General features: G+C 39.7%; 1 protein-coding gene across 1 annotated transcript in view; it reads right to left on the bottom strand.

Annotated features, from left to right (window-relative positions):
* FSIP2 (fibrous sheath interacting protein 2) overlaps positions 1-12561 on the bottom strand; it is a 124320-nt gene that overhangs the window by 95301 nt on the left and 16458 nt on the right. The window contains exon 8 of the mRNA XM_027078064.1: positions 1700-1823. Coding sequence (XP_026933865.1) covers positions 1700-1823 — 124 coding nt within the window. The remainder of the gene's footprint in view (positions 1-1699; positions 1824-12561) is intronic.

Genomic DNA, 12561 nt, shown 5'->3' on the forward strand with positions numbered 1-12561 from the left:
ACAAGTGTTTAAAAATGTCTTCTTGAAACTCTTTTCCTATTAAATGAGAAAATCAATGGTTGTTGATGCAGGGATGTATATAGTTTCTAAAGTGATTTCTTTTTTGAAGGATGAAATTGCTATCATTATCTCAATGAGCTGAATAGACTGAATAGTCCATTCAGTAAGCATGCATGTATACAAACACACACAAAGATATACATATATACATACAATACTAGGTGCGCTGTGAAACAGAAAGGTGGGAGTTACAATATAATAGGTAATTAAGACAGTGGGAAGTATGGAATACATGTATTAAGAATAATACAAAGTACTATAAGTGATTCGAATGACAGGTATCTTCCAATTACAGTTATCAAGAAAGACTTTTTGTAGTGTCACTTACAGTGGAGCTTAAAGAATTGTAGGAGTTACAGAGATGGACAGTGAGCATGTCATTCCAGGCTAGAAACTTGGATAAAGAGAGGCGCAGAAGTATAAAAGTTCACTTGTGTTTTAGGAACGGTCAGCAGTCTCGTTTGATTAGACAATGAAATTAATTGAATGCTTACTATGGGCTAGAACTCTTGGGCTCTTTATGGGATTTAGGAGTATTTTCTTCTCAGATGATGCAACTGTGATTCAAAGAGGTTAAATAATTTTGTTCAAGCTATTTACATGGCTAGACAATGGTAAAGCAGGACTTTGACTTCAGCAGTTTGGCTCTAGAGCCTAAGCATATCACCCCTAGATCATATCTGCCTTATTCATGGAGGTAATGTGAAATAGTTAGGTTTGGGTTTGACCCTAGATGGTGATGAATGGTTGTCTAAGAAGTCTGAGCTTCATTTAAGAGGTAATGGGGATCTTTAAGTTTTGAGGCCAGGAGAAAAAAACTAGAACAGAGTTTTACATGTAATTATGTAGCAGTGTAAAAAATGGATCTGAAGTAGGTAAAAATAAGAGCCAATGGAGACTAGTTAGTAATATACTTAAGTGACAAAGGGAGGCTCTCACATAGAAACAGGATTGATGGGACAGAGATAGGATTGATCGGATGCTATGATGATAACTCATGGAAGATTATTATCTTCTTTCCTGATACATTTAGTCACAGATAATTAAAACAAGTCTACATTTTTGTATTCTGGCCATGAAATTTTAATATCATTAATTAATTTAATAAATCCTACTATAGTCTTAAAATGTTAAAAATAAAAGGAAGCTGGTAGATACTGGGCATAACAAAGTAATGACTTGATGTTCTTCCTTTAAACTTTCATTTCTTCCCTTTTTTTCCTTTCTTTGTTCCTTTCTATCTTTCTCTACCTCCTCCTTTCCTTCTTCCCTGTGTTCTTTTCTGGTACTGTCTATTCTTTATGGCTGGCAAAATAGTAGAACACCATGTTGATATGTGATAGCAATTATCTTACGAATTTTTAAGGTTTCAGTAGCAAAAAATACATTAAGTATAGGGAAGTTGGTTAGAACTGCAATATAGGCAAGGCTGTCTGCTGAACCACTTGATAAGGTTATTTTAATTTTTACATGTATGTCTACTTTTCAACTTGAACTATTATAGGGAAATGCCTAGAACCCTTCGCTGGCACAAAGCAGGTAGCAAACGTGAGCAAACAGAGTTTTGTAAAAGGATCTTTTACATAAATACACAGACAAGCACTTTCTACATAGCTACATCAGCCCTTAATGTTCTCACATTCATGTGGTCCATCTTGTTCTCTGTAATCAATTGTATTTTTCTTCATATCTTCTCTTTTAATGCCACTTTCTTGCATTTTTTGTAAATGATAAGCCATTTTTTTCTCTAGAAGGGCTTGTTTCTAAAATATTAAAGAAGTATATTGGTTAACATCAACTTGCTGTTTAGAAATACAAATAAATATTTAAAATGTGAGAGTATGTTGGAAATGAGCAAGCCTTATGACTTGTAAGGTTATTCTGAGTACAAATTTGGGAGGGTAGTAAGGGGTAAATTTCCACACATGGTCAAACATGAAGAATATATTTAACCCTTAGATGCAACTTGTCTCACTGCACACCTTCAGGGTGTCTAGTTTCAGATCAGATAGCATCTCAATGCATTGCTCTCCTGGTGAGTTTAGGCAATTTCAAATCATCTTCAGTTGGAGGATTCCTTAACCAAGAGTCACTCAGGCCTATTATATTATATATTATATATAATTATATATTATAATAATATATTGTTATATATATATAATATATAATAATAATATAATATAATATATATAATATATTATATTATATTATAATAATACATAATTGTATATATTATATTATAGGTAAATGTAATATCATACATGAAATTTGACTTCTCTCTGTAAATCTCTGGACTAATATTGATACTGGATGTGCCAGAAAAGAGATAGCTGCACAGAGGAAATCACCCAGAAATCCTCAGAGAATTTCCTAAAGTAGTCAGCAATGGAATGGATCACTATGTGTATGTGAGGAGACAATCCAAGACCAAAGACAGGATCATCCCAAAAGATTCAATAAAACAGTACTTGGCACCTACCTATGATGCCTATTCTCACCAGCCACCCCAGAAAAATTCTGTAAGTCGTAGGGCACTGGGTAGAGTACTAAAATGTTGCCTCAGTAGTGGGGAATAACTAGTCCCAGATTAAACATGGTTCTGGCCCCATCTAACAACTATTAAAAAGCAAGACCTATAAAAATCAAACCATTTCCAAATAAACTACCTATCTACATTCAAGAAAAAAAGCTAAGGAATATTTATAAAAAGCTGAAACTATTCAGCACACACAATATAAAATTCACGATATCTGGCATCTAATCAAAGAATACCAAGCATATAAAGAAGCACAGACCCATAAAGTGAGTAATCAATCAAAAATGATCCAGAAATGATACAGCTGTTAGAATTAAAGATAATATTAAAATAGATAAACTAAAAATAGAGTTATCATATGATGCCACAATCCTACTTCTGGGCATATATCTGGAGAAAACTCTAATTTGGAAAGATACATGCACCCCAATGCTCACTGCAGCACTATTTACAACAGTCAGGACATGGAAGCAACCTAAATGTCCATCAACATAGGAATGGATAAAGAAGATGTGGTATATATATATATATACACACATATATATATACATACATATATATATATATATATATAAAAATAAATACAATGGAATATTACTCAGCCATAAAAAAGAATTACATAATGCCATTTGCAGCAACATGGATGGACCTAGAGATCATCACATAAGTGAAGTAAGTCAGAGAAAGACAAATATCATATCACTTATATGTGGAATCTAAAAAAATGATACAAATGAACTTATTTACAAAGCAGCAATAGACTCAACAGACATAGAAAACAAACTTATGGTTATCAAAGGGGATAGCAGAGAGTGGGTGGAGAGATAAATTAGGAGTTTGGGATTAACATATACACACACTATTATATATAAAATAGGTAAACAACAAGGACTTGATCTATAGCACAGGGAACTATATGCAGTATCTTGTAACAACCTATAATGGAAAAGAATCAGAAAAAGCATCTATCTAGATATACTTATATATGTACAACTGAATCACTGTTGCACACTTGAACCTAACACGACTTGTAAATTAACTATACTTGAATTAAAAAAAAACAGATAACATAACTACATTCCATATATTTACAAGGTAAACAAGAGACACGGAAGATATAAAAAGGGCCCAAATCAATTTTTTTTTTAATGTGTGAGATGAGTAATGCAATGGACGCATTAATGGCAGAGTAGATATTGCAGGGAAAGAGATTAATTAATACATGTTCAGAAAAAGAAACCATCTAAAAAGAAACACTGAGAGAAAAAGAAAATTACAAAATGAGAGGCTGTGGCCAAGATGGCAGAGTAGCAAGACCCTGAGCTCACCTCCTTCCATGGGCACACCGAAATTAAAACTATCTGCAGGGCAACTGTGAGAATGACATGAAGACTAGCAGAAAAGATTTTCCACAACTAAAGCTATAAAGAAGTAACCACAATGAGATGGGTAGGAGAGGAAGAGGTGAGGTATAGTCAAGAGCCACACCTTGGGGTAGCTTGGGGTATCCTTGGGGTCTCCTTGGGGTATCCACAAGAGGATAATCACAATTGCAGAGGTTCTTCCCAAGGGGAAAGAGGTCCAAGCTCAACATCAGGCTCCCCAGCCAGGGGGTCCTGCACCAAGAAGACGAACCTCAAGAACATCTGGCTTTGAAGGTCAGCAGGGCTTGTGTATGGGAGAACCAGAGGGCTGTAGGAAATAGTGACTCTGTTCTTAAAGGGCACATGTAAATCTCACATGTTCTAAGTCCCAGTACAGAGGCAGTAAGTTGAAAGAAGCCTGGGTCAGACCAACTTGTTCATCTTGGAGAGACTCCTGGAGAGATAGGAGGCAGCTGGCATTCCCTTTGGGGATGGAGATGCTGGTGGTAGCCATTTTGGGAGACTTGTTCTACTATGAAGACACCAGTGCTGGCAAGTGCCATTTTGGAATCCTCCCTCTAGCTTATTAGCACTGGGGGATGATCTTCTCACCAGGGAGCTGGCACCAGTCCTGGGATCCACCTGGGCCATACAACCAGCCTCACTGTGACCCACCATCTCCCAACAGGTGACTAGTTCCTAACCCAGCCACCAGAGGCCCCATAGCCAGCCTCACCAGGACATGCTTTGCCCACCAGTTGGCTGGCATGAGACATGGGACTCCCTGGGCCTTGTAACCAGCTGCACCAGGACCCAGCTATGTCCACCAGTGGGCAGGCAGCCATCACATGAGGCACGGCCTGGTAGCCAACCAGACCAGGGGCCAGCCCTGCCTACCGGCGCACCAAAGTAGTCAGCCCTGCAACTGCAGAAGAGAAGAGCCCATGCAGCCCCCATAGGGGACACTCCTAGAGCATAGATCTCTCACGACCAGAGGGGAGTGTGCTGCTGGGCGTCATAGGATGGTACCTATATAAGGACACTTCTTCAAGATTGGGAAATGTAACTAATCTACCTAATACACAGAAATAAACACAAAGAATTAGGCAAAATGAGGAGAGAGAGCAATATGTTCCAAACAAAAACAAAACTTCAGAAAAAGAACTAAATAAAGTGGAGATAAACAATCTATCTGATAAAATTGAGTTCAAGGTAATGGTCATAAACACACTCAAGGAACACAGAAGAAGATGAACAGTGAGAAGTTCAACAAGAGTTAGAAAACATAAAGAAGAATCAGGTGGAAGTGGGAAGATGGCGGAAGAGTAAGACGCGGAGATCACCTTCCTCCCCACAGATACACCAGAAATACATCTACACGTGGAACAACTCCTACAGAACACCTACTGAAGGCTGGCAGAAGACCTCAGACCTCCCCACGTACCTGGGTAGGGCAAAAGAAAAAAAAAAGAAAAAACAGAGACAAAAGTATAGGGACGGCACCTGCACCAGTGGGAGGGAGCTGTGAAGAAGGAAAAGTTTCCACACACTAGGAAGCCCCTTCGCGGGCGGAGACTGTGGGAGGCGGAGGGGGGAGTTTCGAAGCCGCGGAGGAGTGAACAGCAACGGGTGCGGAGGGCAAAGCGGGGAGAATCCCACTCAGAGAATCGGTGCCGACCGGCACTCACCAGCCCTAGAGGCTTGTCTGCTCACCCGCCGGGGCGGGCGGGGCTGCGAGCTGAGGCTCTGAGACTCGGGTTTCGGTTTCGCAAGGAGCGCAGGGAGAGGACAGGGGTTTGGCGGCTTGAACATAGCCTGAAGGGGTTAGTGCACCATGGCTAGCCGGGAGGGAGTCCGGGGAAAAGTCTGCACCTGCCGAAGAGGCAAGAGACTTTTTCTTCTTTCTTTGTTTCCCGGTGCGCGAGAAGATGGGTTTAAGAGCGCTGCTTAAAGGAGCCCCAGAGACGGGCGCGAGCCGTGGCTAAAAGCGCGAACCCCAAAGACGGGCGTGAGCCGCGGCTAAAGGTGCGGACCTCAGAGACGGGCGCGAGCCGCGGCTAAAAGCGCGGACCCCAGAGACGGGCGGGAGACGCTAAGGCTGCTGCTGCCGCCACCAAGGGGCCTGTGTGCGAGCACAGGTCACTCTCCACACCCCTTTTTCCGTGGAGCCTGTGCAGCCCGCCACCGCCAGGTTCCCGGGATCCAGGGACAACTTCCCCGGGAGAACGCACGGCGGGCCTCAGGCTGGTGCAAAGTCATGTTGGCCTTTGCCGCCGCAGGCCCGCCCCGCACTCCATGCCCCTCCCTCCCCGCCGGCCTGAGTGCGCCAGAGCCCCCAAATCAGCGGCTCCTTTAACCCCGTCCTGTCTGAGCGAAAAACAGACGCCCTCCAGCGACCTACACACAGAGGCAGGGCCAAATCCAAAGCTGAGCCCCTGTGAGCTGTGAGCACAAAGAAGAGAAAGGGAAATCTCTCCCAGCAGCCTCAGAAACAGCGGATTAAAGCTCCACAATCAACTTGATGTACCTGCCTCTGTGGAATACATGAATAGACGAGTCATCCCAAATTGAGGAGGCGGGCTTCGAGAGCAAGATCTATGATTTTTTCCCCTTTTCCTCTTTTTGTGAATGTGTATGTGTATGCTTCTGTGTGAGATCTTGTCTGTATAGTCTTGCTTCCACCATTTGTCCTAGGGTTCTATCCGTCCATGGTTTTTTCTTAAAATTTTTTTCTTAATAATCAATTTTAATTTTAATAACGTTATTATACTTTACCTTCGTTCTTTCTTTCTTTCCTTCCTTCCTTCCCTCCTTTAGACAACGAATCATCCCAAATTGAGGAGGTGGTCTCTGACAGCAAGATTTATGATTTTTCCCCCTTTACCTCTTTTAGTGAGGGTGTATGTGTATGCTTCTGTGTAAGATTTTGTCTGTATAGCTTTGCTTCCAACATTTGTCCTAAGGTTCTATCCGTCCCTTTTTTTTTTCTAAATAAGAATTTTTTAATTCAACAACTTTATTATACTTTATTTTATTTTTACTGTATCTTCTTTCTTTCTGTCTTTTTTCCTTCTTTCCCTCCTTCCTTCCTTCCTCCCTCCCTCCTTTCTTTCCTTCTTGCCTTCTTTCCTTCTTTGCTTCTTTCTTTCTTTCTTTCTTCCTTCCTTCCCTCCTTTCCTTCTTTCTTTCCTCATACTTCTACTAATTCTCTCTACTTTTTCTCCCTTTTATTCTGAGCCCTGTGGATGAAAGGCTCTTGGTGCTCCAGCCAGGAGTCAGGGCTCTGCCTCTGAGGTAGGAGAGCCAACTTCAGGACACTGGTCCACAAGAGACCTCCCATCTCCACATAATATCAAATGGCGAAAATCTCCCAGAGACCTCCATCTTAACACCAGCACCCAGCTTCACTCAACGACCAGCAAGCCACAGTGCTGGACAACCTATGCCAAACAACGAGCAAAACAGGAACACAACACCACCCATTAGCAGAGAGGCTGCCTAAAATCATAATAAGGCCACAGACACCCCAAAACACATCACCAGACGTGAACCAGCCCACTAGAGAGACAAGATCCAGCCTCATCCAGCACAACACAGGCACTAGTCCCCTCCACCAGGAAGCCTACACAACCCACTGAACCAACCTTAGCCACTGGAGACAGACATCAAAAACAGCGGGAACTACGAACCTGCAGCCTGCAAAAAGGAGACCCCAAACACAGTAAGATAAGCAAAATGAGAAGACAGAAAAACACACAGCAGATAAAGGAGCAAGATAAAAACCCACCAGATCTAACAAATGAAGAGGAAATAGGCAGTCTACCTGAAAAAGAATTCAGAATAATGATAGTAAGGATGATCCGAAATCTTGGAAATAGAATGGACAAAATGCAAGAAACAGTTAACAAGGACCTAGAAAAAATAAAGATGAAAGAAGCAACGATGAACAACACAGTAAATGAAATTAAAAGTACTCTAGATGGGATCAATAGCAGAATAACTGAGGCATAAGAACGGATAAGTGACCTGGAAGATAAAATAGTGGAAATAACTACTGCAGAACAGAATAAAGAAAAAAGAATGAAAAGAACTGAGGACAGTCTCAGAGACCTCTGGGACAACATTAAACGCACCAACATTCGAATTATAGGGGTTCCAGAAGAAGGAGAAAAAGAAAGGGACTGAGAAAATATTTGAAGAGATTATAGTTGAAAACTTCCCTAATATGGGAAAGGAAATAGTTAATCAAGTCCAGGAAGCACAGAGAGTCCCATACAGGATAAATCCAAGGAGAAATACGCCAAGACACATATTAATCAAACTGTCAAAAATTAAATACAAAGAAAGCATATTAAAAGCAGCAAGGGAAAAACAAGAAATAACACACAAGGGAATCCCCATAAGGTTAACAGCTGATCTCTCAGCAGAAACCCTACAAGCCAGAAGGGAGTGGCAGGACATACTGAGAGTGATGAAGGAGAAAAACCTGCAACCAAGACTACTCTACCCAGCAAGGATCTCATTCAGATTTGATGGAGAAATTAAAACCTTTACAGACAAGCAAAAGCTGAGAGAGTTCAGCACCACCAAACCAGCTTTACAACAAATGCTAAAGGAACTTCTCTAGACAAGAAACACAAGAGAAGGAAAAGACCTACAATAACGAACCCAAAACAATTTAGAAAATGGGAATAGGAACATACATATCGATAATTACCTTAAATGTAAATGGACTAAATGCTCCCACCAAAAGACACAGATTGGCTGAATGGCTACAAAAACAAGACCCTTATATATGCTGTCTACAAGAGACCCACTTCAGACCTAGAGACACATACAGACTGAAAGTAAGGGGATGGAAAAAGATATTCCATGCAAATGGAAACCAAAAGAAAGCTGAAGTAGCAATTCTCATATCAGACAAAATAGAGTTTAAAATAAGGATGATTAGAAGAGACAAAGAAGGACACTACATAATGATCAAGGGATCGATCCAAGAAGAAGATATAAAAATTGTAAATATTTATGCACCCAACATAGGAGCACCTCAATACATAAGGCAAATACTAACAGTCATAAAAGGGGAAATTGACAGTAACACATTCATAGTAGGGGATTTTAACACCCCACTTTCACCCATGGACAGATCATCCAAAATGAAAATAAATAAGGAAACACAAGCTTTAAATGATACATTAAACAAGATGGACTTAATTGATATTTATAGGACACTCCATCCAAAAACAACAGAATACACATTTTTCTCAAGTGCTCATGGAACATTCTCCAGGATAGATCATATCTTGGGTCACAAATCAAGCCTTGGTAAATTTAAGAAAACTGAAATTGTATCAAGTATCTTTTCTGACCACAACGCCATGAGACTAGATATCAATTACAGGAAAAGATCTGTAAAAAATACAAACACATGGAGGCTAAACAACACTACTTAATAATGAAGTGATCACTGAAGAAATCAAAGAGGAAATAAAAAAATACCTAGAAACAAATGACAATGGAGACACAATGACCCAAAACCTATGGGATGCAGCAAAAGCAGTTCTAAGGGGGAAGTTTATAGCAATACAAGCCCACCTTAAGAAGCAGGAAACATCTCGAATAAACAACCTAACCTTGCACCTCAAGCAATTAGAGAAAGAAGAAAAAAAAACTCAAAGCTAGCAGAAGGAAAGAAATCATAAAAATCAGATCAGAAATAAATGAAAAAGAAATGAAGGAAACAATAGCAAAGATCAGTAAAACTAAAAGCTGGTTCTTTGAGAAGATAAATGAAATAGATAAACCACTAGCCAGACTCATCAAGAAAAAAAGGGAGAAGACGCAACTCAATAGAATTAGAAATGAAAAAGAAGAGGTAACAACTGACACTGCAGAATTAAAAAAGATCATGAGAGATTACTACAAGCAACTCTATGCCAATAAAATGGACAATCTGGATGAAATGGACAAATTCTTAGAAAAGCACAACCTGCCAAGACTGAATCAGGAAGAAACAGAAAATATGAACAGACCAATCACAAGCACTGAAATTGAAACTGTGATTAAAAATCTTCCAACAAACAAAAGCCCAGGACCAGATGGCTTCACAGGCGAATTCTATCAAACATTTAGAGAGAGCTAACACCTATCCTTCTCAAACTCTTCCAAAATATAGCAGAGGGAGGAACACTCCCAAATTCCTTCTACGAGGCCACCATCATCTCGATACCAAAACCAGACAAGGATGTCACAAAGAAAGAAAACTACAGGCCAATATCACTGATGAACATAGATGCAAAAATCCTCAACAAAATACTAGCAAACAGAATCCAACAGCACATTAAAAGGATAATACACCATGATCAAGTGGGGTTTATTCCAGGAATGCAAGGATTCTTCAATATACTCAAATCTATCAATGTGATAAACCATATTAACAAACTGAAGGAGAAAAACCATATGATCATCACAATAGATGCAGAGAAAGCTTTTGACAAAATTCAACACCCATTTATGATAAAAACCCTGCAGAAAGTAGGCATAGAGGGAACTTTCCTCAACATAATAAAGGCCATATATGACAAGCCCACAGCAAACATCAACCTCAATGGTGAAAAACTGAAGGCATTTCCACTAAGATCAGGAACAAGACAAGGTTGCCCACTCTCACCACTCTTATTCAACATAGGTTTGGAAGTTTTAGCCACAGTAATCAGAGAAGAAAAGGAAATAAAAGGAATCCAAATCGGAAAAGAAGAAGTTAATCTGTCACTGTTTGCAGATGACATACTATACACAGAAAATCCTAAAGATGCTACCAGAAAACTACTAGAGCTAATCAATGAATTTGGTAAAGTGGCAGGATACAAAATTAATGCACAGAAATCTCTGGCATTCCTATATACTAATGATGAAAAATCTGAAAGTGAAATCAAGAAAATACTCCCATTTACCATTGCAACAAAAAGAATAAAATATCTAGGAATAAACCCACCTAAGGAGACAAAAGACCTGTATGCAGAAAATTATAAGACACTGATGAAAGAAATTAAAGATGATACAAATAGATGGAGAGATATACCATGTTCTTGGATTGGAAGAATCAACATTGTGAAAATGACTCTACTACCCAATGCAATCTATAGATTCAATGCAATCCCTATCAAACTCCAACTGGCATTTTTCACAGAACTAGAAGAAAAAAATTCGCAATTTGTATGGAAACACAAAAGACCCCGAATAGCCAAAGCAATCTTGAGAACGAAAAGAGGAGCTGGAGGAATCAGGCTCCCTGACTTCAGACTATACTACAAAGCTACATTAATCAAGACAGTATGGTACTGGCACAAAAACAGAAAGATAGATCAATGGAACAGGATAGAAAGCCCAGAGATAAACCCACACACATATGGACACCTTATCTTTGATAAAGGTGGCTGGAATGTACAGTGGAGAAAGGACAGCCTCTTCAATAAGTGGTGCTGGGAAAACTGGACAGGTACATGTAAAAGTATGAGATTAGATCACTCCCTAACACCATACACAAAAATAAGCTCAAAATGGATTAAAGACCTAAATGTAAGGCCAGAAACTATCAAACTCTTAGAGGAAAACATGACATAAATCACAGCAAGATCCTTTCTGACCCACCTCCTAGAGTAATGGAAATAAAAACAAAAATAAACAAATGGGACCTAATGAAACTTCAAAGCTTTTGCACAGCAAAGGAAACCATAAACAAGACCAAAAGACAACACTCAGAATGGGAGAAAATATTTGCAAATGAAGCAACCGACAAAGGATTAATCTCCAAAATTTACAAGCAGCTCATGCAGCTCAATAACAAAAAAACAGACAACCCAATCCAATAATGGGCAGAAGACCTAAATAGACATTTCTCCAAAGAAGATATACAGACTGCCAACAGACACATGAAAGAATGCTCAACATCATTAATCATTAGAGAAATGCAAATCAAAACTACAATGAGATATCATCTCACACCAGTCAGAATGGCCATCATCAAAAAATCTAGAAACAATAAATGCTGGAGAGGGTGTGGAGAAAAGGGAACCCTCTTGCATCGCTGGTGGGAATGTGAATTGGTTCAGCCTCTATGGAGAACAGTATGGAGTTTCCTTAAAAAACTACAAAGAGAACTACCATATGACCCAGCAATCCCACTACTGGGCATATACCCTGAGAAAACCAAAATTCAAAAAGAGTCATGTACCAAAATGTTCATTGCAGCTCTATTTACAATAGCCCGGAGATGGAAACAACCTAAGTGCCCATCATCTGATGAATGGATAAAGAAGATGTGGCACATATATACAATGGAATATTACTCAGCCACAAAAAGAAACGAAATTGAGCTATTTGTAATGAGGTGGATAGACCTAGAGTCTGTCATACAGAATGAAGTAAGTCAGAAAGAAAAAGACAAATACCGTATGCTAACACATATATATGGAATTTAAGAAAAAAAAAATGTCATGAAGAACCTAGGGGTAAGGCAGGAATAAAGACACAGACCTACTAGAGAACGGACTTGAGGTTATGGGGAGGGGGAAGGGTGAGCTGTGACAGGGCGAGAGAGAT

The sequence above is a fragment of the Aethalodelphis obliquidens genome, unplaced genomic scaffold (genome assembly GCF_003676395.1).
Source record: "Aethalodelphis obliquidens isolate GAN/ISIS:26980383/991018 unplaced genomic scaffold, ASM367639v1 scaffold2, whole genome shotgun sequence".
In the NCBI taxonomy this organism is placed as follows: Eukaryota; Metazoa; Chordata; class Mammalia; order Artiodactyla; family Delphinidae; genus Aethalodelphis; species Aethalodelphis obliquidens.